Source organism: Amblyomma maculatum, chromosome 1 (assembly GCF_055883805.1).
Source record: "Amblyomma maculatum isolate TAMU_Amacu chromosome 1, ASM5588380v1, whole genome shotgun sequence".
NCBI lineage: Eukaryota > Metazoa > Arthropoda > Arachnida > Ixodida > Ixodidae > Amblyomma > Amblyomma maculatum.
In genome coordinates, this window is record NC_139344.1 from 305,412,241 (window position 1) to 305,437,880 (window position 25,640).

Sequence of the window (25,640 nt, forward strand, 5' to 3'; positions counted from 1 at the left end):
CTGCACGTTCCTTCTTCGCATGAGTATCTCCGAAGGACTTAGTGATCTTTTCAACAAACTGGTTCCAGGTCGTGAGGATTTCCTCGTGGTTGTCAAACCAAGTTAAAGCCGTGCCAGCAAGGAGGCGGGCAGTAGAGTTGTACTTGCTGTGCCTTTCGTAATGTCTGAGCCATTCTTCAGCGTCGATTTTGGGCTCTCACTGAAGGAGGAAGGTTGTATCTTCTCCAGCTCGCTATTCCTGTGTCTGCATCGCTTGGGTGGCAGCCATTGGAAGGAACTCTTGAGGCGATAATGGGGTACTGGCAAATCCAGGACGTTTTTACCCACACCTCTACCAAATGTAGCGGATGAAATTGTTTTAATATGGGTGAGGGTTTGACGAATGAAAGCTGGTTGCAAGTGCCTCAGAGCCCAGATCCGTCTGCATGCGTCTCTTCTTTCAACTCCAACCCCTCATGTGGACATACATTATCATCACTATACAGTTGGAGGACCCAAGGGTTACGAAAAATAGATTTTGGCCAAAGTGGCCATTTTATCAAATCGAATCAAATTTATTCCACAAACAAAAGTTCACAATGAGGGCAGGAAAAAAAGCTGTCAAAACAGCTTAAGGAGCCCCGACTCCCTACCACACAGGCCAGCAGAGGAGCGTGCGGCTAAGAGAAAACAGTACAGTAGGACGAGAACATACATGATTCATGGAACATCGTTTGAAAAAGTAACATTATACACTCTAACCCGGATATATCAAACCCGGATAATTTGAATTTTGGTTATATTGAACTCGCGGAATATCCCCTTGAAAATTTCATGTAAGGGTATAGAAAAGCTGCGTCGTATATCGAACTCCAATTTCACCGGTCGTTCGATATATCGAACTCCGCACCACGCACTGGAAGGTGTGCCTTCGCCAAAGACTATCGCATTACTCTCGGCCTTTTACCGTGTCACGTTTTCAAACCACGCGCGGAATGAGAGAGAACCGTTTGGTGACGGCTGGCCTAGAGCAGCGCCGCATCCTTTGCCCAAAGGCACGCGCATCTGCGGTGATCATTTGCCACCCGCCAGCACGTGACGTTTGCAAGCCATGTGCTTGAAGGAACGAGAGGGCTTCGTGCTGGCAACATACCTTTGTACCGGCAACGTCAGACGCAGCCAATGCAGCCGTGGTGTTCGGGAGAGAGGCAACAACGCTATGTAGCGAAGCGCAAGGTTGTGCCTCTGCCCTTCCTCTTTTTCCCGGTCTTCGTTCGCAGCAGCACACACGACGCATGTGTCGACCAGCCAGCTCAGCACGCTTTCTCCAGGGTGTGTTGTGAAGCCTCTTGTGTCATCATGCTGAATGTGCGGCATAGCCTAAGCTATGGCGGCTACGGACGTCAGATTTGGTTTTCTTTTTTTTTAGTCCATCCTTGTCATCATGATGAACACGCAGCATAGCGTAAGCTATGGCAGCTGCGGACATTTAGAAGTGACAATTTTTTTTGTGTGGGGCGTTCATTCTTGCATCTATGAATCAGCGAAAGCATGCGATCAGCTGTGATCATGACACCGGCTTTTAGTATTGTTTGCTTCAAACGGCATTTGCAGCTATCATGCTTTCCAATGATTTTGTGGCAGTGGACTCCATCCGCCCCCAGCGCGGCGTGATAAATCGAACTAGGCTTGTGCAATCAAGCCATCACGGGCACTCTGCCAAGTTCGCTTCATGCGACCGCAGGAGCTAACATCAAAAGTATATTCAAAAGATAAACACGCCGTGGTGTTATCGCTGCGCAACATCTTGGCGCGCTGCCAATAAATGAGCTGTGGATGCGGCGGCCGAAACGGAGGGGTGCGGCACCGAGTAACGCTTTTTTTTTTTTTTTTTTTTCAAATTCTCGGTGGCAAAAGTGGAGGGTGGGTTCATTATGTGAGTGGGTTGATTACGCGACAAATATGGTATCATTTTTCACGATCGCAAGCGCTGTCTCGAGCTGTTTTCTGGATATCGAATTATCGATATATCAAACTATTTTGTGATCCCCTTCGAGTTCGATATATCCGGGTTTGACTGTATGACAAGGAAGGAAGGGCATTATAAGGAAGGAAGCCTTCATTTTATTATTGTTTAATCTTGGGCAGTTCCTTTGAGCCCATGCATTAATTTTGGACAGCACGCTATTCACTTGACTACCCAAATCTGCACATGATCTACCTGAAGAAAAAAAAAACTCGTGTCATCAGCATAAATTTTATAATGTGTGGTTTCATCAATGCAGACTATCTCATTGATGTAGGGGATGAATAGAAATGGTCCCAAAGGACCCGCTGTGGTGGAGCAGTGGTTCGGGCACTAGACTTTTTTGCCCAAGGACGCGGGATCGAATCCCGGCCGCTTTTCAAGGGAGGTGAAAAGCAAGGTGCCCGTGTGCTCTGCGATTTCAGTGTACGTTAAAGAACCCCAGGTGGTCGAAATTTCCGGAGCCCTCCATTACGACGTCTCTCATAGCCTGAGTTACTTTGGGACGTTAAACCCCACAAACCAAACAAGACCAAGGAATGGTCCCAAAATGCTTTCCTGAGGGACACCTGTTTTAATGTGTTTTATCAAAGAATCTTCTCCTCCAATGGTGATAAATTGAGAACAATCGTCAAAGAACGATGATTCAATTAGGGCTTAATTAGTTTATGTGCAATACTTCTTACGCCATAGTGATCAAGTTTTTCAAGCAAAATTTTGTGATTAATTAAGTTAAAGGCTTCTGAAAAATCAAGAAAAAGCCCAAGTACCATATTTTTGTGTTAAAAATTTTACTAAGTGGTTTCTTTTTGGACAAGTAATGCGAGTCTGTAGGTTTGTTTTCTCATAACCATACTGTGAAGAATTTATCAGATTGAAGCGGTCAATGAAAGAAGTCGGGCGCTTCAAAATTATTTTCTCCAAATCTTTGGAAAACACAGGTAAGATCAATATGGGACGGTTGTTGGACATGTCATTTTTATAGAAATTACCCTTTTTTCATTACGCTGTTTGCACATTTGTTACATTTTTGTTGTATTTTTTATTTAATTTCTATTACCCTTTTTGCATTACCCTATTTGCATACTTCAGGGAAAAAGTCCTATCGACAAACAAATATTGAAAATATGGGTAAAACAAGGTGCTAGTAGATCAATTACAGTCAAACCCAACTTATAACAATATTGAAGTGCCATGGAAATGCATCTTTATAACTGATGATTGTTATAACCGCGTTAGGCCGAAAACACAAAGGAAACATTATCAACTACACATTTAATAAGGATGAGGTAGCTTATACTTTTTACTTCGTAGTGGGAAGAAACCCATAAGCATTATCTGTTTCACGGCAATCTGGCCGACATCTTTCTGCAGGGCATCCAACTGCTGAAAATCGGGCAATGGTAGTCTCTTAGCAAAAACAAAGTCCCGCAGGAAATCGGTCATTGCCAAAGCCTTCTGGTGAGGTGCAACCTGCACAGGTTCCGGCTCATCATTGTCGTTGCTACTGTCGCCGTCCTCCGCTCCAGTGACTGCTGCGACGATAGCCTCATCTGTCAGCTCTTCATCTGTCACCACTGTATTGTTGGCATGTAAAAATTCCTCAAGTCCTGACGCGTCACTACTGCTCACTGTGGACCAAAGTTCGGTCATCGCTGTGTCAGCAGGAGCTTTGAGACCTTCTGCGCTGCTGGCATCCCCAGCGAAGCCCGCCTTCCTGAAGCAGTTCATAATGGGGCAAGAGTTGCCCATGCTCCAAAAATGAACTGCACTGCCATCATTCTCGGACAGAAATGTCGAGGTTCAGCATGAGCCTGCTCAAAACACGTCGACGATACAGTGCCTTCAAGCAAGCAATCACGTCTGCATCCATAGGCTGCAAGCCTGCAGTGTTGTTAGCGGGGCACTAGTTTGCACGCCATAAATGCTTTCCCGTTATGACGGTAGCGAACTGGGATCCTCGCGGCACCACGAAAAAAGGCGGGATTCTTGGATTTCTCTATGTTGAAGGCGGGGCACTTGTCGCTGCTGTCCATGTTGGCACACAAAATGTCATGCTCAATTTGCTTTGCTTGCCGCCTTTACTTGGATCGCCTTTGACAGTATTCGATGGTAGCATGTGGAAAAACAGCCCAGTTTCATCCTCATTGTTCAAGTCCCGGTGCGCTTATGCTTCTCGGATGCAGGCCAGTGTTTCCTTAAGCCACTTCTGCCTATTGTCGACATCGAGCGATCCTGCCTCGCCCACAACTGCCTTGTAGATGATTCCATGTCTCTCCTTGAATTGTGAATCCAACCACGACCAGGCTGCGAATCAGTCTTATGCAGAAGGTATTCCAAGTGCTTCGCCTTCTCCGCTAAAATCTTGCCACTAATCGGCAGGTATGCCTCATGGGCATTCAAGAGCGCCATTTTCTACATATTGTAGGCCCCTTGTCAAACCCTTCTCCGGCCATCGTCCATTGCACCGCTTTCATTTTCAATCTTGAGCGTGTTGCAGACGATTGTCAATACTGTCGGTTGCATCAGGCGCACCAAGTTGCACACCTTTACACCGTCGTTGTGCTCACGCACAATGTTCTGCTTAACTTGTAGTGGTATTGCCGCTTCCTCTTCTGCACCGGTTGTGTTGCGCTTCCTGAATGAGGATCCTCCATTGCTGTTCATGGAAAATCCAGGGCCAGCAAGATCGTGGCACCGATGATGGCACACTAGGAGAACTACGGTAGATAGACACGTGCACGTACGGTGCTGTACGCCCATCACAAAACGTGCAACCCTGGACAAATAAGGGAGGATAGTGCAGCACACTCTCAGAATGGACTGCTTCACCGTGCAGACAGGACGCGAGTTCCCTAGGCCACAGGCGGTCTCGAAGGAGAGCGCTGAAGCTCTCCCTCAGAATGGCCGTTCCTAGCAGCACCTTACACCTTCCCTCCTTTCCTGCGTCTCCGCAGCATGCAAGCTTCCCCGGCGCACCCGACCAACGCATTGGCTCGACGCGCTCTGTCCTGATTTTTTTCAATTGTTGCTGCATTGGCATTGCCACCATCTCCGCTTAAGCGCACACTATTGTGATCGCCGCCGCGTTTTTGTTGACTTTCAGTGACCATATTTGATTGTTATAACCGATAATATAATATGACACCATTGTATTAAGCGATTTATTTTGCCATAGAACACATGGCAAACCTGACGGGGAAGCAGTGGCCTATTGTTATATTCGATATATTGTTAAAACCGGTATTGTTATTTGTGGGCTTTACTGTCCGCACTTTACAGGCTTCATTTGAATATTGTCCACATCTGCGGCTTTACTATTGCTCAGGGCTAAAAATGCCGCCACATCCTCACTATTTGAGACTGGTTCTAAAAATATGGTATAGTTACTTTTATATATTTTAGGCCAGGACTGTAAGCGGTATCGTTATTCGATGCGTTTGCTAACACAGCGCCTTGAATTTATACACCATCTTTATTTATCGATTCTGATGCACTATTAAATATATTAAGTTCCTACCAAACATTGTCTGTGTGTCTCTGTGTAGAGTTAAAGAATAATATTGCTTTTTTGTATCACGAAGGTGCTATTTATCGCATTCTCCTTTAACATTGCATTCTCCTTAAACAAGCGCAGTCTGCCAGGCTTAGAATCTATAGGGGAGAAAACCTGGGCCAGGGGGCGCCGCACCTCTCTGTGCGCCAGCGCCGTCCATGGAGACCCCGTCAAAACCTCCACGCAGCGCGCCCGCGTCGTCTGCTTCCCGCCGCATCGAAAAGCATGCTGTCGTCTGCTCCGCGCTGCTTTCCTGCACGTGTTTGTGCGCGCGCGCGCTCTGTTGTTTCTCTCCTCCTCCGGCCGCGTTCTGGCCGCCGTCGCGCTCCAACAAAGCGGGCAAAAAACAAAACAAAAAAATCTGGAATGAAAAAGTGACGGCGCGCTTTTTTGCAAAACTCGTGTTGAAACGATGGTTGTCTGCTTTTTTTTTTTTTTTTTTTTTTTTAGGTATCTCGTACCGCTCTTATCTCACACCTCTGTTTGTAACTGGTGCTGCCGCAGCAGCCATCACGGAACCAACTTGGTCTCAAGAAACAGATATTCGGCATTAATGCCATCACTTGGCGCTTATAAAGGAAAAACACATAGGTCAATCGTTCTATCCTCATACGCGGTCCTGCTTCGGGAGCTCAAAACTGCGTATTCGCTAGAGGAGATAACTGAACTAAGAATTGCACAGCGTAGCTGTGGAATTAAGAAGGCAAAGGTTTCCGTGGAGAGATGTCCCCGCCTGCATGAAAAGTCGTCAGGCTTTTCCTCGCGCTTCGTTTCTTGGAGAGAGGAAACTGCCGAATAAATGGTATGCCTCGGCTTCTCGTCAGTGACCCAGGTCGTTATAGGTAGATAGGTCATTGATGGAATGGAATGGGAGCAGTTAGGGACAAGGGTAGATGGAGAATACCTCAGTAATCTGCGATTTGCTGATGACATTGCCTTGCTAAGCAACTCGGGGGATGAACTGCAAATAATGATTGATGACCGAGACAGGAAAAGTAGAAAGGTAGGCTTGAAAATCAATATGCAGAAGACTAAGGTAATGTTCAACAGCCTCGGGAAGGAACAGCAGTTCACGTTAAGTAGCGAAATATTGGAAGTAGTAGGCGATTATGTCTACTTAGGACAGGTAGTAACCGCAGATCCGGACCATGAAAGGGAAATAACAAGGAGAATAAGATTGGGATGGAGCGCATTTGGCAAGTACTCGCAGATTATGACTGGGAGCTTACCGGTATCGCTCAAGAGGAAAGTATACAATAGTTGCATCTTACCTGTATTCACCTATGGGGCTGAAACGTGGGGGCTAACCAAGAGGGTTCTACTTAAGTTGAGGACAACTCGGAGGGCTATGGAACGAAAAATGGTAGGGGTAACATTAAGAGATAGGAAGCGTGCAGAGTGGATCAGAGAAATAACTCAAGCTACCGACATTCTAGTGGAAATTAAGAATAAATGGGCATGGGTAGGACATGTGGAGCGAAAAGAGAGGATAACCGATGGTCACTTAGGGTAACAAACTGGATTCCAAGGGAAGGAAAATGTAGCAGGGGGCGGCAGAAAGTTGGATGGGCAGATGAGGTTAAGAAGTTTGCAGGGGTCATGTGGATGCAGCTAGCACAGAAAAGAGTTAATTGAAGAAATATGGGAGAGGCCTTCGCCCTGCAGTGGGTATAGTCAGGCTGATGATAATGATGAGGTCATTGATTTCGGATGGCAGTGCCACAATAGCGAACTCCTCCTGACCGCTGTCAGCAGGAACCAAAGGGTAAGGCGGCATGCTTTGTGCCTTTGTAGGGAACACGTCCTAAACGCGCCGAAAATAGGCTCCCCGGTGCCGGCAGCATCACCTAAAACGTGTCTCCAAAGAGCTGAATAGGCCCCTTCCAAGTGAGCAGTCACAAATGGGAAGGAAGCTCCCTAACCAGTGCTGGAGCACACGTCGCTGTGTACACTCAATTCTTAACGAGAAGGCTGGACCCTTCATTCTCTGAACAATATGGACAGAGTCATCAAGAGGTGCCGCCTCAAGTCCTTCAAAATACCTGTCGCTTGCCTCTGCCTTCGAGTAGCGAATTTGTGTTCATGTTTTTTTTAAATGTCTGAGCCTGCCAACAAGCGCTCTTTGAAAATAGTGTCCGCGGCAATCAATTAGTCACAAATTCTCACTTTCGAAAGCACCGATAAAAAACGTGCCTCTAGCTGTCAGCCGGGGCACAGAAAAAAGCAAAATAAGAAACTCCACTGGCAAAGAGCGTTGGCTTTGCGCGTGCAGAGGCACGACCATCCCCCCTCGCGTGCATGCGCGGCTGCCTGTGGCACGCGCTCCCGAGCGAGCGGGCTGCGCAAACTCCGCTGACAGCCGTGCGCAGCGCGGGCGCGGATGCGCGTAGGTTTTGTGTTCCTCTCCGCTCCGCTAAAAACCGAGCGCTGGCGTCGCGGAGCAACCTCCAGCTTTGGTTCCCTATCGATAGAGAAAGCTGTTATTGCCGTGTCAGGTTTCAGTCAGAATTTTAGCCCCGCCGGGGTGGTGCAGTGGTAAGACACCCGACTACTGTCCGGAATACCCGGGTTCAAACCCGACCTCGGCGGCTGCGTTTCGATGGAGGCGAAACGAAGAGGCGTCCGTGTGCTGTGCGATGTCAACGCACGTTAAAGATCCCCAGGTGGTCGAAATTTCCGGAGTCCTCCACTACGGCGTCTCTCATAGCCTCAGTCGCTTTGGGACGTTAAACCCCACAAACCAAACCAATAAAATTTTTAATGTACACTTGTGATCTCATTGCTTTTCCTGCCAGTAGTGCCTAATGGTGCAGCACTTGATTGGTATTGATATGAATAGTTAGGCTTGTTTTACGTTGTAGTTGTAGGGTGATATGTGCATTGCCACCTAGACATACTCTGCATGATGGTTTTGTTGCTTGTTCTTAAGGAGGAGCTAGTTTATTTCACAATTGTAGAAGTGTGTTGTGACATGTAGACTGTTCATTTTTGCGAGCATGAAAAGACGCTGTAAGCGTTAGTTGTTGCCTGTAGTTGAGGATGAGATATGGTCATCAATAGAGCTCAGAAAACTGCTTTGTATTGTGGCTAAATCTGCAGGTCATATTAATCCTGTTCCAGTATTACAGACTGTTTGCATAACTGGGACATAGCTGCGGTTTGGGCATATGTTACTGCAACAAAATTTCCACCACATAGTCCAGTTCCTGTCTGTAACTGGTTCTTGTAGGGAATGAGGACACAGCATTGTGACATCTCTTTTTTCCCCATTTAAAGAATACAAGTTCTGCAAAGACCTAATTTCCTTCAAGGCGAAAGCCTTTCTAAGCTCATTGAACTAAATCCCATACATGAGAGTTGTTCACAGGATCTGGTGCGATGTCACTTGCTAATAACGGATGTTTGAGGAAAGAAATTAGCTGTCAATCATCCTGATGACTTCATCAGAAAAATAAATCTGCTGTCTCCACCAAGAATCGAACCTCCATTCCTTGGATCCCCAGTTGAGCGCTTAGTCAACTGCGCCACTCCTGGGATCACGAAACGCACATCATACCGTAAAAACCCGCATATAATACGAGGCTTTTTTCCCCGATTTTATCATGTCAGATTTCTGCCTCATATTATATGCGGATCCGGCCTCCTTGTTAATCAGCATCAGTCTTCCAGCGAGTGGAGGCGCTATCTAGCGATGGCGTCAGCCGGTTGTTTCGATGGTTTCGTTTTCACCATGCTGACGCCGCGATTATCGCGACCATGGTGCCTGCAACGCGCACACGGCCGGAAGCAGGCCGAGCACACCTCGCATTATCTCTCACACTTCGCACGGGTGTCTCACGGGCCTCTCCAGCCATGCTGCCGGTGCCTTATAGCCAAATCGCAGACGCTTGACCAGAACTCCCAAGGAGCGCGTCTGTCCCGCTTTTGGGAATTGTGGGATATTGTGAAAAGGATTTTATACAGAAAGCTGTCTCTAGCAAGGGACTCTCGGCAGACGATACGCGTACCGGATGACTGATCGCAAAAACTCCGAATCTGAAAACACTTCCGGGGCACACATGCCGCGCGCCTGGGCGTGGTGCTAGACGCGACAGGCTCGAGCGCGGCGGCTCATGCGCTGCCATCCCGCGTCCGAGCTGGAAGCGACCTACTTGTTTTAGAACTGCTGGATGACCGATTAGTGGGGCGAATGTGAGGTGCTCTTCTCAGCACGGTGCGTGAAATTTTCCTATTACGGCGCAAGAAGGGAAGTGATACAGCAGCGTCACATGAAGGTCCCTTTGTGGTACTGTTGTCACCTGGTGCGGGATAGCGTTGGATGCGAAGGTGCGGAAGCGCGTACAATTCGTGTGACAACCGTGAAATGTAGCGCAAATAAATACCATATTTACTCGCGTAATGAGCCCACTCTCATAACGAACCCACCTCCCACTTTTGCCGTTGAGAACTTGAAACAAACAAAAAAAGAACACCTGTTAGTGCGTCTTTCCTTGTCGCGCCGTCCAATGTATTTCTTGGCAGCGTGCCAGACCTCCTGCAGCGACATCACGATATGTCTCTTAGCGTTAGCTCTAGTGATGAGGGAGGAGCTTGGCAGAGTGCCAACGGGTATTATGCGCGGATGCAAACTTTTTTTTCCGTATTTGCTATTCCGAAATTACACCTCGCATTATATGTGGGTCCATATTATATGCAGGTTTTTACGGTAATTTTTCTTGTCTTCCATGAGGGTGATAGTAGTGATGACAGCGATGCTGCAATTATACTCCGTTTGATACATCAAGTGCAACACTGCCAAAGCTACAGCTCTTGTTTGCGCTCTCCGAATCCGCGGTGCAAAATAGTGCCTGCTCTTGATGAGAGGAAATAATAGCTATTTTGTCTGCAAGCTTAATACATCTTACATTTGCCATCATGTTCATAAAGAGCACCGTTTTTTGCGGAGAAAGGATCGGATTCGGTGAATTTGTAAGTTTATTATGTCGTTTTCGTTCGTGTCGCGTTTTCGCTCCCCGCAACGTTGTCAACTGTGCCACTAGATGGCGCTGGCTGTACCCTTTGCGCTGCGCATCTCTTTTTGAAAAAATGGTTCTTCGGTGCGAATTTTTTTTTATAAGATCCGCACTGTGAAGATGTCTAGACATGCGAAGCAAGTTATTGCAAACGTGTATGCTCGGAATAAAGCCCGTTTTCGCAGGAACCACTCGGCCACAAAACGAGTGCGTAGTGATACGCCTCCTCTTCTTACTACTTGTGTAGCTTTCGCTGCATTGCACCTGATGTATGAAACGGAGTGTAGTGATAATGACAGTGATGGCATTAGCAATGATAATGACGGTGCACCATATGCAGCAGCAACGCTCAGGCTTCCGCATTTCTGTAGTGTATATTGCACAGTGCGCTCGGAATTTTTGTTTTTTTTTAATTGCGTAGACCTTGCCTAAGGTTGGTCCCATTATCAATTTGGACAGGAGAAGCGCTTAGGTCCCAATGAAATTTAATGCTAGCAAAATATCTTGATATCGCAGCTTTACGCTAAGTCGGAATTTACAGAAAACTAGTGTGTATGCATTAGGTTCTGGCTTCGTCTCCTGTACTCAGCTTCAGCTGCTAGCCAACCCATTTTTGAATTTGCTTTCGGAAAGCACCTTGAGCTAACTTGGTGGATTCTTGATGAGCATCGTAGTGTAGGGGCTCTTTGCATCATCTTAAGTTTTCTATATTCCAGGTGCTTGATGTGTCAGACGTTCAGATGGTCTACGGCACCAGCCACTTCAAGGGTCATGCTACTGGTGGCAACGTGAGCAAAGCAATGGTACGTCCTGCCTAGCCTTCCTGGTTGATACCGTATAAACTTGTGTAAGGGCCGCAATCGTGTATGGGCCGCAGCCCCTATTTCTTGAAGCAAATATTAAAAAAAAAAATCCGTGTAAGGGCTGCACCCAAACTTCCCACGACCCACACGGGGATTGCCTTCAAAATGCACGCGCACGGGGGCTTCCAGATGCCACCCACGGGTGGCGCTAGGAAGTCACAGGTCATCACTATTATCATATTTTCCTTCTGCCGCGAGCTCTCTTGAGGGTGTGACAATCTGTTGAAGTAAACAATATTTACCTGATGAATGTTGTTTGTTCAAATTTTCGTTAGACGAACATTTACTGATACTTCCGTGGTCTCATCCAGGTCATCATCAGAAAAGTTGCCATCAGCAATTTTTAGCAAAAACTACTCCGCTGATCAAGTGCTGGCCTTTACTCTTGACTGTGCATGATTTTGTAGACCTATAACGTGAAAAACGCCCACATAAAAGCGCTACAATAGACATAAGCCGCGTATGCGACCTGTGCGTGTTTATCGAGATTGTGGGAATTCAGGCACGCTGTGCACATTTGTATGCGCATATCTTGTCTCGTCGTTACACCTGTCTCGCGACACCAGCACAGAAATAAGTGTCATCATCGAAAACCATGCACGTAAATTAACAACAGAACACAAACTTGATCAAGAATGACTGCAAAATGAATAAATATTTCGAAGGTACTCACGTGCTGACCCGCAGAGCACGGAGACGTCCATCTTGACCGATTGTGGTAGAGCTTCGCAGTATTAAAACGAGATGGCGGTAGTAGCCCACTTGCGATGAGTCTACAAATGAGCACACAGGGCCTGAATGCCCGAAACGTCATTTTTCTCGCGGCTACGGCTGATACAAGTTTTCATGTACAAACGTGGACACCGCCGCTGAAAAGGATATCGGTAGTTACACGGCAGCAGAAAATGTGGTGTGCATGAGAAGTGCTTTCACAGAAGGATGCACTGAAGAACGCCAAGCCGCGTAAGTATCCCGAGCTAAAAGGAGAACTTGTTCTGCTATACACCAGAGCACAGAGTCGGAAGACTCCGCGAGTGTCTATTGAATGGTTAAAAAAGCACTACACATTCACTGATTGGTCTGTTTTTGCTTGTTCTCGTATGTTGCATGTATGGGCCGCTCCCCGAAAATTGGCACTTGAATCTGGAAAAAAAAGTACGGCCCTTACACGCGTTTATACGGTACTCTTCTTGTGCACTGATTTTTTTTTTGCAGAGAAGTATAGATTGTGCCCTTTTCTTGTCACGCACTTCTGATGTCATACTATCCGTTTTGTGGGCGGTGGTGTAACAAGCATGCATTACATCACAGTGCTGAAAGCAGGTTAATAACTATTCATGGCCATCTTGTGTACTTCTAAGGACCAGTATGGATACAGTGAAATCTCGTTACTACGAACACCACATTAACGAATTTTTGAAATTAATGAGTTCTTTAATAATCCCCGGCAGATTTGCTATGTTTTCAATGTAAAAATATTTCAGAATTACGAGTTTCAAAATAGCGTATATTTCAGAATAACGAACATAATATATTTCTTCTTCTATAATTTTGGAACATCAGTATTTCAAATTTAGCTAAAATTAACAGCGCCGCAGCTTGCAACTCTCGCGTGAAACAGAAACCGCCGTTTCTGTGTGTATGATCCGTGGGCTGTAGCTATCATCATCAGCACATCTAGTACCAGCTCCTAGCGCCACCACGAAGCTATGGTTTATTACACAGTAGCCAGCAGGCTTAGCCGCCTGCGTTTTTTTCTTGTGTGTCGTACGCGGTTCGGTAGTTTGTACGTTCGAGCGGGCTGGAAGATTTTTTTTTTATGCCGCGGATTAACTTATTGCGATGTTTGTGCGAGAGTGATGATATTAGCCAGCGAAGTGCCAAGAAGATATGAGCGCAGCCGCTTTCACTGCAAGAAATCGACGCAGGGAAAAAGCGATTCCGCCTCTACAGACAGGTAGCATTGCCCCATCGCCTGCTGCAATCATTTTGAAAGACCGAGACAAGATTTTCAAACTTCAGGGAGCATTGAAGATGAGGTCATATCGAACTCTTGTTTTTATTGCTTATTTTTTGCACATGGACAAAGTCCGTACTTTTATCGCTCGGTGCAATTACGCATGCGACGAGGTGTTCTGCAAAGTGGAAGGTGTATGTGCTGTAGTGGTGTAATGTAGTGCACGGTCTGTTTGCTGCATGCGGCAGAAGAAAATAATTTATTTCTTCAAATAAATCCGCTTTGGAGTTAGTGCAACATTTTCATTTGAGGTTTTGCTTGTCTACACACGTGCCCACTGCCAAGGTATGTCATTTGCATACGTAGGTTTGAACACTGGCTTATAATCGCAGATTTTTCATTACAACGATATTTCAAAATAATTAATGATTTTTTGCGGTCCTACGGGATTCGTTATATCGAGATTTGACTGTAGTGATTGCTGGATATTTCAGTGTCATTTATGGGGTGTTTTCCTTTGGCATGGGGTAATAGGCATATTTTTCTTTCAGGACATTCCCTTTTTCTTGTGGATGTCCTATAAAATCTCAAGATAAGGAATCACGCTGGCAGACCAGTGTTATTTTGAAATATCCTTGTAATGCATAACTTGCAATTAGGAGCCAGTGGTCAAATCTAGGTATGAAAATGACATGCCTTGGCAGTAGTTGCGTGTGTAGACAAGCAAAATATCACAAAATTAAAATGTTGGACTCGAAGAAATTAGTTTTCTTCTGGCATGTGCAGCACACAGGCCTGATTAAAAATACCCATATGCCTTCCAGTTTGCATAGCACCTCATCAGGTATGTCCTTGCAATGAGCAGTAAAAGTGCGAACTTTTTTCACGAACGTTGAAACATCAAAGTTCGATATGACCTTCAGAGTTCAGTCAAGTTTGCCTTTCAAATAGCTATGCCAAGCTGTTTACTTTTTTCCTGTGTCGGTTTCTTGCAATGTGTCCACTTCTTCCTGCAGCATACTTCCTGGCACCATTGCTGGCTGCTTTCATACCTGCCCACACACGTGAATGGCATGAATGACACACAACAAAAAGAGGCAGGTCGATAGGCCTCTAGGCCTGCTGCTGGCTACTGCATGCTAAACCACGGCTTTGTGGTGGTGCTAGGAGTTAGCACCAGGTATGGTGATGATGATAGCTGGTTCCCATGGGTGATACAGACAAGAGTGGTTTATGTTTGACACAAGAGTTGCAGCGCTGTTAATGTTAGCCGAATTTGTAATACTGATGTTCCTTGATTATTGAAGACAAAATAAATTGTGTACACAATTCTGAAACATGCGCTATATTACAATTCATAGTTGTGAACTATTTTTACGTTGAAAATGTTTGTCATTTGTTGAAGCTATTTAAAATATTTGTAAATTTGAGAAAGTCGTTAATGTGGTGTTTGTATTGATAGTTTCATGTGTTGTTTTCATTGCCTCAATAAGTAGACATTCAAGAGCTGACGCCATTGGAAAGGAGACCTCTCCCAGCTTCTTACGAGAATATCCTCTTCTTGTGCATGCTTGTGGTGGCGCCACTTGTTCTGGTGCAGTGGCACCTCCATACCAGCGCACAATGCCCATAGTCCATCGCTACTTTCAGGATCAAGGCAGCTTTAACTGTTCTTGTTTCATGCATTCTTTCATGGTATAACCTGTGGTTGTGTTGCATTGTCTGGTATCATGGATGCAGACAAGCATGAATGTGGTTTGTATTGTCACTTGCAAATACAGTTACACCTCTATAAAGCAAAATTCATAATCACTTCCCAATGCTGCCCCTATTGAATGCATCTATTTGAAGGCTCTTAGTAAGGTTGCGGTGGCTGACCTTGATGTAACGAACTCGCAATGCCTGACCAGCTCTAAGCTAACTAGTGCTGAATTACTGAAAAATTTACGGAACCTCACTGTGCCATGCTTCAACGCCGACGGCGTATCTACATGCCAAACGCAGCAGTCCCCGCTGCTTTTGCTTATGGAACGGGACCCCCAATTTCATTCTCAAAAGCAGCAAAAAACGACAGGACAAAAAAAAGTACACAGGGCGAGCGGTGTGTGCCAATCACGGCAGTGTGATTTGCTCGGTGCCAATAGCTATTGTGCATTGGCACAGCGGAGAGTGCTGGCAGCACAAGGTTTCCTGAGGGCGGAAAGTGTATGCAGGCACCCCTTGCTCATTGCACTCTCTCCTAGCCTGGCCTCTGCCACCTCTCTCGTAAACACGTAGAGAAGTTGCGGCCATATTAAGGAAAAGCACCTGGTGCAGGTGGCAGCTGCCGAGCGAGCCTGCTACCACTCGGTGGCAGGATTTGGGCCCCAGGTGCTGCTGCTGGGCCTGGCTTCAGTACACGTGCTGAGCCTGCGCACGTGGACAGAGCGGCTACAACGGCTGTGGCAGCGGCAGCTCTATGCCGAAGCTCTAGCACTGGCACGCAGCTTCTACCGAGATGAAGCCAAGGCTGTGTGCGGCCTAGTGGGCAGGAAGGCACGCCGCCAAGAGCAGGTGGCCGCCCACACCCGTCAGCTGCTCGAGGGTGGATTGGCCCCCGAGCGAGTGCCTGTGCCCATGTGTGCCAGCATCGCCCTTGAGCTCAGGTTTGGACCTTTTATGTATTACATTACTGTAATAGCGGCACCAGTGGCGAAAAAATGCTAGCATTGTCGAGGCCTTCTTCATTCTTTATAAGTGCCACCCATCACTCACCCAACTTATAAAAATACCGCCAACTCCCACAAGGTCTCCACCAACCAGAAATGTAACAGAAAAGTCAAATTTAAGACTTGGAGAAAGCCATTTGTCTTCTGGAACCAGGGACCACCTCCTTGCCCCACCACCCTAGCTATGGGGTCCACCATTATCCTCTGGGAAAGCCAACTGCACGTGTGAAGCCTAGTGTAAGCTTAGGTTAAATGCGGTCATTAGAGCATAAGAATAGGAGTAATCATTCAGGGTGAATCTACTCGCTCCCATCTTGCCCCATGGCTCTGCACACACGTCATACCCCCGCGCTATCTTGTTCTCCTCTCGGCAACTGCAGCCAGCTGCCCACCCAGCCTCCGAGATCCGCTCACCTTTACAAGCAAACGCACTTCGTCCCCCTCTGTCCCATCATCGTTCACTTACGCCGGCATTCTTCCCTCACTATCTTTTTTGCTATATACTGTAAAACCTTGTTTATACTTTTTTTTTAAATGCCGGGAAAAGACGTATGGTTCGAACTATCTAATATTAACAAATTTAAGTGCTGAATGAGGTACAAAGGCATTTAGAATTGAGACTTTCACTGCATAGAAGTGTTGATTAGCATTTATAGACATGAAGTATGCACAGCTTCTTTTTTTAGCTTTCACAGAATTCAGTTTGTATTTGCGTTGTCCTAAGCACGGAAGAGATTTAGCTATAGAGATTGCTTCCCTCAGGCCTGGCCCGCTCGAATGTAAGTGAATACAGTAAAAGCTTGTTTCGAACTTCACAGGACTGAGGAAAAGTTCGAAATATTGAATGGTCTGAAAAAGCTGACAAGAACCATTTGCATTACGGTAAAATATTTACTCACGTAACGACCTCCACATAATGAACCCACCCCCCACTTTTGCCACTGAGAATTTGAAAACAGAAAAAGCGTTCATTAGTGTGTCTCTTCGTTTCGCGCCTTCACCTTTCTTGGCAGTGCGCCAAGATGTGGTGCAGCGATAATGTTACGGTGTGTTTACCTTTCACGTTAGCTCTAGCGGGAAACAGGGAGGGCAACTTGGCAGGGTGCCAGCGCTCGTCCGGTTGTGCAGGCCTTGTTTTCACTTCGTGTCGCATTTGGGGCGGGTGTCGTCCACTGCCACACATTATCATTTAAACGCGTGATAGTGCAAATGTCTTTTGAAGTGAATGGTGCTAAAAGTCAGCATCATGGTCGCAATTGACCGCAGGCTTTCGTTGATGACCGATGGGTGGAAGGATGGACGACTGTCTCCCCTCCTCCCCCCCCCCCAAAAAAAAAGAATTTGCCCATGTAAACGATTTGATTTTTATTTGGAAGCCTGTAGCGCCCATCTGACGACATAGCCTTTCATGGGTGTTGGCTAGGACCGTGCTGACAGAAATATTTATCCGTATTTCCAAATTAACGGGAGTCGAATTAATGGGTATTTAGTTGCAAGCGAGGTTACGCAGAAGAGAAGAGCAGGCAGCCGCTGCCGCCAACCCATATGCACCGGCACCGCCGACCGCCGCGCTAGTCATGGCATCATTTAGGCTTTATCTACTCTTCTATTGTCTTACCTGGTTTCATCTTCTGTCTCCATTTTGGGCATGCGCAGCCTCTTAACTATGCCTTTCCATCCTGGAGGCGTTTCTTTGGCCATGTGCTGGACGCCAGGCCGCATATTGCCAAACCATATCCCGTAGGTGCACTGGAGCAGACGACACTCTCAACGAGTTAAACGGTGATTGTTGCTGAAAGGTCTCTCTAAACGCAACCTAAAGGTAACATACACTCACTGTAAATGGTGAATGTGGCTAAATGATGTCAGTGCACGCAACCTAAAGGTAACATACACTCACTGAACTGAAGGCAGGAAATGATTACTGTAAAGTAATTGCTTAGTGTAACCGTTGTCATACCGACTGTTACTGAAAGGTGTCTGTGAACGCTACCTGAAGGTAACATACACTCACTGAAGGCAGGAAATAATTAATGTGAAGGAAATTGGAAAAAAAATATTCAGAAAAAAGCTTACAACACAGGAGTTAAACAGATGTTTCAGTGTAATTAGTGCAGAGATGAATGGTGTTAATCCATTGCGCCACAAAAACGATGGGAACAGTGGCTTTTAAATGCGTTATTATTCGTTTAGACAATATATTCACTATTTGTCGCCAGATGACGCTGCTCAGAGGAATCGCGTCGTCTGCTCGAGTGCTGTTACGGGATATGGTTTGGCAATATGCCGCCAGGCCACCCAGACGTGGCGGCGCATAGTTCAAATCATCTGTAGTGGAACTGACTCGCGTTCGAATAAAGGTCTTTTTTATACACAGGCCTCTATGGAGGCTTGCCGGATAAAGTAGTGTAGTTCTAATTACCTGAAAATTTGAATTATCAAGCTTTTACTGAAGCTGTAGTCTGTAAATGGTTCGTCCCTATACCCCTAAGGCACCTCAAAAGAAGCCATCATGTTTCTTTTCGTGAAACCATGTTTCCGATCTATGTTGGCTCGTTGGTTTTTTTTGATGCTTCGCCCCGTTGCACGTATGTACTGCAGGAAAGCAACTGTGGCGGATGATCGCCGCTGATCAGATTTTCACGCGAGTGCTCATTTGCATATATCTGGTTGATCGCAAAACGTATTATATGACCACAGCCTGTTAAAATTTTGGAACGTAGCAACCAGGAAGTCGTGTTATCCAGGAACATATTAACCGAGAGAAAAGACTAGCTCTATGGGAGATGTTTCATTGCCCTCGATTTAGAACGTATGAAATGAGAAATAGTATCAATATGAGATATGGCGATATGAGATATGGTTTGACGAGGTCCTGGCCCAGTGGGGCCAGGACCTCGTCAGGAGACTAATTACCTCCTTTTGTCCTGCCCCACGGGCAGTACCATGTATTGCCCACACAATCACTGAATAAATAAATAAATAAACTGGGAACATACCAACGAGGTTCTATTGTAACACTTGATGGTCTTGTTTTATTAATGTAGCTTGGAGATTGCAATGCAAACTCCTGGTTTGTATGGTTTGTAGCTCCAGTTTTCATATTTAATTAGCTAGATCAAAAGCCCCAAACTGGTACAGTCTTTTTATTTTGTGGCAAAAACCTTGGTACTGTGGGGCACCATTGTGCATGCGCCTTGAGCGAGTTGCACACCTGCCGTATCAGCACCAGTGAACGTCCACTGGCAGCCGCTATGTGCACGGGCGTGGAAGCAGATTACAGTTGCAGTGTGCTATAGCTGGCTTTATCATCATTTGAATGGGGTTCCGTTTGTGTAAATTTAGCAACCACAGGCTGCAGTTCAGTGCTCTAGGCTAATTTTATATCTTCATTTTCTCACACATTGCTGAGTGAATTGGTGAGAAAGTTGGGTGTTCTGCCTCTCAAAATTTGCTAGATCTGGGTACAAAGGTTAATGGTGAGAAGTGAGTTTGCGAGGAATGCTTAAAAAAAACCTACTAAAAATTTGTGACGCTATCAGTCTTGTTTTGTGTCAGATTTTACAGCAGCCATACCAAACGAAATGAGTGATGTTACTAAGCTTACTTTGAGTCATTTGGCAATCCACATTCACTTTGAATGTATTCAAGTATCAGAGAAGTGTAAAAGAAAATTTTGGAGATAGGTTTTGACTTTGCTCTCACAGAAAGAACTGCACTTTGTAGGCAGTGCTCTTTGTGGTGATACAGTCGTGCAACCTAGGGTATGAACGATGACCAGTCGCTCTTTGACTTTTTTTGTTAATTTTGCTGTTATTATGGTTGTTCACAGTATGCGCGAAATAATGCATAGTTGTTAGTGGTGCTGTCTGATATGCTGCTGATGTCATTTGCAGAGAGCACTGCCCAGACCTGTTGGACAACGTCTACGGACTGCTCTCATCAGACTCTGGGCTGAAGGCATTGTTCTTGGAAAGCCTCCCTGTGCATGTGCTTGACAGGGAGCTGAACAGCCTGAGTCCCGCCCTAGCCAAGGACCTCGTCGAGCACCTGGCCAGCACTGGCCAGATGGAGCTGCTGGAACGCTGCCTTGTTCACCTGGATGTCACCTGCCTTGACCTGCATCAGGTTAGTCATCATGCGCCTGGCCTTCACTTGTTGATGTCACTTTGTAACAAGTGTGATGTGACGGGCTAGTTCGTATTGCATATCAGTATCAGGGCAGCACAGTTTTACGAGACACACATGTCTCCTTTCTCATGTGTCTCATAAAACTGTGCTGCCCTTATACTGAGTCACTTTGTAAATAGAATCCACACAAACTGCAGCCATTGTGAGTCATTACAGTCAAACCTCGATATAACGAACACGCATATAACGAATTATTGAATATATCGAACTCTTCCGAAATATTTTTGCAAACACATGTATTTTTAACTTCCCATAGCGAACGCGGTTCGGCATAAAACTGATATTACGAACTTCACGACGCAGGAGGCAGGCTTCGTTGCACTACATGTGTGTTGTGCGGCGCAGCAACGTTCAGGACTACCTCGCAGGCGCTGACAGCGCCACAGATGCCACGGCGGCATTGAGAGTTGACAGCCAAAGAAATCTATGGCCTCCGAGATCACCTCCGCGCACCTGTTCGTGCGTGCGGAGGTGACCTCGGAGGCCACGAGAAATCGTTCGCATCTCACAATTGCTGACAGCGCCGCTTCAGCAGCGGCGCTATTGAATGTTGCTTTTGTCTTTTTGGCTCTTGCGTCTTTCGCATTTTTTGGTTTTAGTGTTAGCAGTGGGGTCGTGGCGTGGCCGTCGTAGCATTCGGCGGAGGCTGCGTCGGTCGTCGTGTTGAGTGTGGTGCGCGGGTGTACGTAGTGCTGTGATGGCAGGGAACGTGAAAAAAAGAGCAGCACTGACGTTAAAGACCAAGCTCAAGATAAAATCGGGGCTTTCAAGGCAGTTTACGAGAGGAGACTGATTGACACTCTTCTCGTGAAGCAGGACTTGAAGATAGACTTGCTGGGAGCATTAAAGCGGCATGGGACAGCATGAAAGGCAAAACGATTGCCAACTGCTTTCGGCACGCAGGTTTTGTTCCAGCAGAGGCCCGTGCATCAAATGACGACGGGGACGATCCCGACGAAGCAGAAGCAGAGCTCCGCGAGCTCGATGAGCCTGGAACGATTTTTCGCGTTCTGTTGGTGACATGCCCGCAACAATGACTGTAGAGGACTTTGTAGGTGGCGACGACATCGCGGCGACCACGGCTGTACTGACAGACGCCGAAATCGCTGTGGAAGTTTCTGAACATCCCGCAGACGAAGCTCAGGCTGACCCTGCAGACGATGAGAACATGCAGACTTCACAAGAAGCGCTTGCTGCATTGGATTTACTGCGCTGCCACTGCAGTGCTATTGAGAGCAATGGGTTTGCCCTTGTTGAGTGTTTGCAAACTGTGGAACAGGGCGTGATACGGAACGCGATAAACAGAAAAAAACAGGCTGCGTTAACGCAGTTCTTTGCGCATAAATAAATGGACGTGACCCAAGTAGGCACCCTCCGAGTTGCTGTGCCTTGTCTGATTGAATTTTGGTGCTCTTGCATGTATTTTGTATGAAATTTTATATTACGAATTATGGATAGAGCGAACTACAGTAAAACCTCGTTAATCCGGATCGCAAGGGACCGGCAAAAATGTTAGAGTTAACCGAATTCCGGATTATCGAATTTACCATGAAAACAACAGAAAAATGCACTGGGCATACACATACCTCTATTTCACATGAAAAACTGCGTTTTTTTGGTTTGCTTCGTCACCGAAATCTGTACTAAAACTATTTTCTTTAACCCCATCAGGTGATGGAGCGCACGCTCACTGTCACGAGCTGTGACACAGAATTCCTCGAGTACAGCGAGGGCATCAGCGGCCTCCTGCTGTACGACACCGCGACGGCTGGTCGTGACAGTCATCACCAGAACAGTCATTTTCATCGCCGTCAAGCACTTCGGATATGATATCATCGTCAGTTAGCATGCCAGAAACAGCAACGTAGTCAGCAAGCTGGACATCGGGAGGAAGGAGAAACTCCAACCAGCTCTCATCCGTCGTCCATTCTTTCAGTGCCTTCTGGAGTGGCCTTGGGAAGTAAATCGTCAAGGTGGACGAACCCACTGTGTCGGAAGGAGTTCACTATTACCTCCGCCGACATGCTGCTCCATACATGCACTAAAATATGGATCGTGCTGAGGAGGTTTAAGTCGTATTCTCGACCTGCCTCTTTGCAGAGCAGCAGCTGTTCCATGACATGTCGTCGGTACTTAGTTTTGACATGCTGAATGATGCCCTGATCCAGTGGCTGCAGAGCAGCCGTCGTATTTGGAGGCAGAAATACGAGTTCGATGCACTGCAGCCCAGTCACACTAGTGTGTGCGCTGCAGTTATCCACCACGAACAAAACCTTGCGGTTTTTGGCAGAGAAGCGCCGGTCGAGCTGCCGCATCTAAGCTTGAAAAATATCAGAGTTCATCCAGGCCTTTCTGTTAGATTTATAGTCCACAGGCAGACGGCGAATGTTTTTGAAGCACCTCGGTTGCTTTGCCTTCCCAATTACTAGAAGTGGTAGGCGCTCTGTGCCCAACATGTTTGTGGCTAGAAGCACAGTGACCCTTTCTTTGCTTCTCTTACCTCCAATGCATGGGTCACCCTTGAATGTGATTGTCTTTTCCGGCAAGGCCTTGAAGAAAAGGGCTGTCTCGTCGGCATTGAAGATATCTGCTGGTTCGTTGCGAGCCAAGTATTGAGGAAGCTCGGTCGTCTTCCAATCGATGATGCAACGCTCATCCACCGCTGCCTTCTCTCCTCACACGTTTCGAAAGGTCAACCCATGCCTTTCTTTAAAACGCGCGAACCACCCTTCAGACGCACTGAAAGAGTCGATGTTCATTTTGAATGCATATCTTTCAGCCTGCTGACAGATCAGCAGTCCGCTCAATGGAAGCTGTCCATTACGCATATCTGCGATTCATCGCAGCAGAGCTGTCTCCAGTTCCGGGTGTGCTGCTGTCCTCAGCCTTTTTCTTGCTCCAGTGAATTTGCCACTGTCAAATGCATTCCAAAATTTTTGCTTTGTTTTTTATGTAGTCACTTAACGTGCTCCTTTTCACTCCATACTTTTTCATTATCTCTTGCCGAGAAACACCTTCGTCGATCTCCTTCAGTATCTTCACCTTCGTTTCCAAATCATTCGCCGGCTGCTGCTGTCTCTTCGCTGAGGTGGTGGCTGCCATAACCGCGGAGCGTGACTGCAGTGATAATGCACCAGCACAGATGACAAACGCAACAGGCACTTGTTCACACGCAATGTGGGCTGACACTGGCTGACACAAAACAAAGAAAGCAGAAAAGAAAATCCGTCCCGTTGTCCTTCGTAGTGTTCAGTGGATTACTGAATGCTTCCCAGTGTGACGATGATGATGATAGTGTTTACTTTTTGTCAGCAAGTGGTGACTAGTGCCACCTATCCACCAATCGTTTATTCATTATCATCATCACATTTTCCGCGCCGTTGCTCGCCTTGTTCCTGTTTGTCGGACTCGCCGCAGCTTCTCCGTCGCTCGCCAAAGGGTTGTCGAACCTTCGGGTCGCCGAGCTCTTTCGGGGTTGTCCGAGTTAACCAGATTGCAACGAAATGCTTCCGAGTTAGCAAGCTTTTAACACCATAGAACTACACACATTTTTGACGGGACCGCGCAGCAAGTCCGAGTTAACCGAATTTCCGAGTTATCGAGATTCGGATAAACGAGGTTTTACTGTATTTTCCGATTTTTTAACTGTTCGTTATAAAGAGGTTCCACTGTATTTCTGGTTTCAAGGGGAGGGTATTTTCTTAATTTGATTTCAGTTATCCTTATTCTTCTCACCGTTAATCACCTCCTCTCCTGAATATCTGTGATGTGTTGCCCTTTTATCTGCAATTCAGAATCGTGACCCTTTGTGTCATGTGCCATGTTTTGGGCCCGATGGTTGAAAAGGCACGTAGGCATGGGATGTGTTTTGAAAAAAACTTCCCCAGATGGTCAAATTACTTTATTGCGGGTTTTGAAAGTTCAATATGAGGAAAGTCAAGAAAAAGTTGTAGAAAAATATTAGGAACTGTATTTTGGAGTCAACGTTGCTCCAGAGTGCTCAGGAATCTCGGGAAACCACAAGGAGAGCAGGAATAAGCTTCGATGATAAACAAGCTAACAGCAGCCCCAATAAAGATGGAAATCGGTTTCTGTGGCCCCTGCACCGGGAGTGGCCTTAAAGATGCATATCAAGCTTTGCGTGCCTCCATTGCGATCACAGTGGGGGGTAACCGAAACCATGCAAGGGCCTTGCCGCAGACCGCGTCACAAGCTGCAGCTAGGAATCAGTTCCGTTTATCCTTTGCACGGAAGCGCCCATAAAGATAGAAATCAAGTTTCGCGCCTCCATTGCGATCACGTCGCGTCGCGAAACTGAAACCGCGATAGGGCGGCGGCGGTGCCGCAGACCAGGCTGCAGCTAGGAATCACTTCTGTTTATCTTTACAAGAAGGTAGCGCCATAAATTTCAAGCGCTTCTTGTAAGCCCTAGGAGGTGGTAGCACCTCTCAGTGCGCACGCATCGTCATTAGAGCGCGAAATTTCAAACGGAGGATTCAAACTGTACCGGTACGGCAAAAACCTTGCAGGACTGAAAACTGCCGCGGTACATTTACGGCAAAAACCCTCAAAGGGTTAAAGGGGCCATGACAGCTAACAACTGAGCGTAAACTGATTATTGTGTTTCACTCCTCACACATTAAATTATAAATCCTTGAAATTTGAGCTCATTCCGTGTAGTAGATAGTTTTAAAATTAATTTTTATTAATAATATCGGATTCAGCTTTCTGGTCTGGCAACCATTGACCGCTGAGGTTACGAGATATTATCCCCATGTCTTCTGCTATTCGCGGTGTTGGCTACACTCTTGCATGCAGGTCGTGGATGGTGGTCACTTAGTTTGTTTTTTTTCTTCAGCAAAAATATTTTCTTCACATAGTCTTTTCTTTGAGAAGCCTTCACTATAATATGTGACCTTAGTGAACCTCGGACTTGTTTTGGGCTTCGTCTGGAAATTGCAGAGGATTCTGAAATCAATGGGTTCATGCTGTATAATTTAGGCATACAATCAGAAGCATATTATTCTTACGTTATGACAGTTAGCTTGTTTTAGCAACAAGCACTCTCGCATATAAAAAGGCACTTGTCCAACATTTCCTTCGGTCGTGTATATGCGCTGTGAAAGTAGGGAGGGGTTAGCTTTGTATATTCCTGATTGTTGAGCTATTACCGTCGCTCTTTCAGTACTAAGAGTAAATCTCAAAAGAGCATACGTTGTGACATTAGAGGAGCAGACAAAACTTTTGAACGAAGCGGTACCTCTTGACTTGCTGTTATGCGTGTGTTAGTCAGGCTTAATTATTTTTGGCTTGTAAAGCATTTTTGCAAAACTATGTTTGGTCTGGCC

General features: G+C 46.3%; 1 protein-coding gene across 2 annotated transcripts in view; it reads left to right on the forward strand.

Annotated features, from left to right (window-relative positions):
* Vps8 (vacuolar protein sorting 8) overlaps positions 1 to 25,640 on the forward strand; it is a 255,758-nt gene that overhangs the window by 106,033 nt on the left and 124,085 nt on the right. For both annotated transcript variants that reach the window (XM_084591219.1, XM_084591295.1), the window contains exons 14-16: positions 11,290 to 11,376; positions 15,710 to 16,038; positions 19,998 to 20,229. In XM_084591219.1, coding sequence (XP_084447345.1) covers positions 11,290 to 11,376; positions 15,710 to 16,038; positions 19,998 to 20,229 — 648 coding nt within the window. The remainder of the gene's footprint in view (positions 1 to 11,289; positions 11,377 to 15,709; positions 16,039 to 19,997; positions 20,230 to 25,640) is intronic.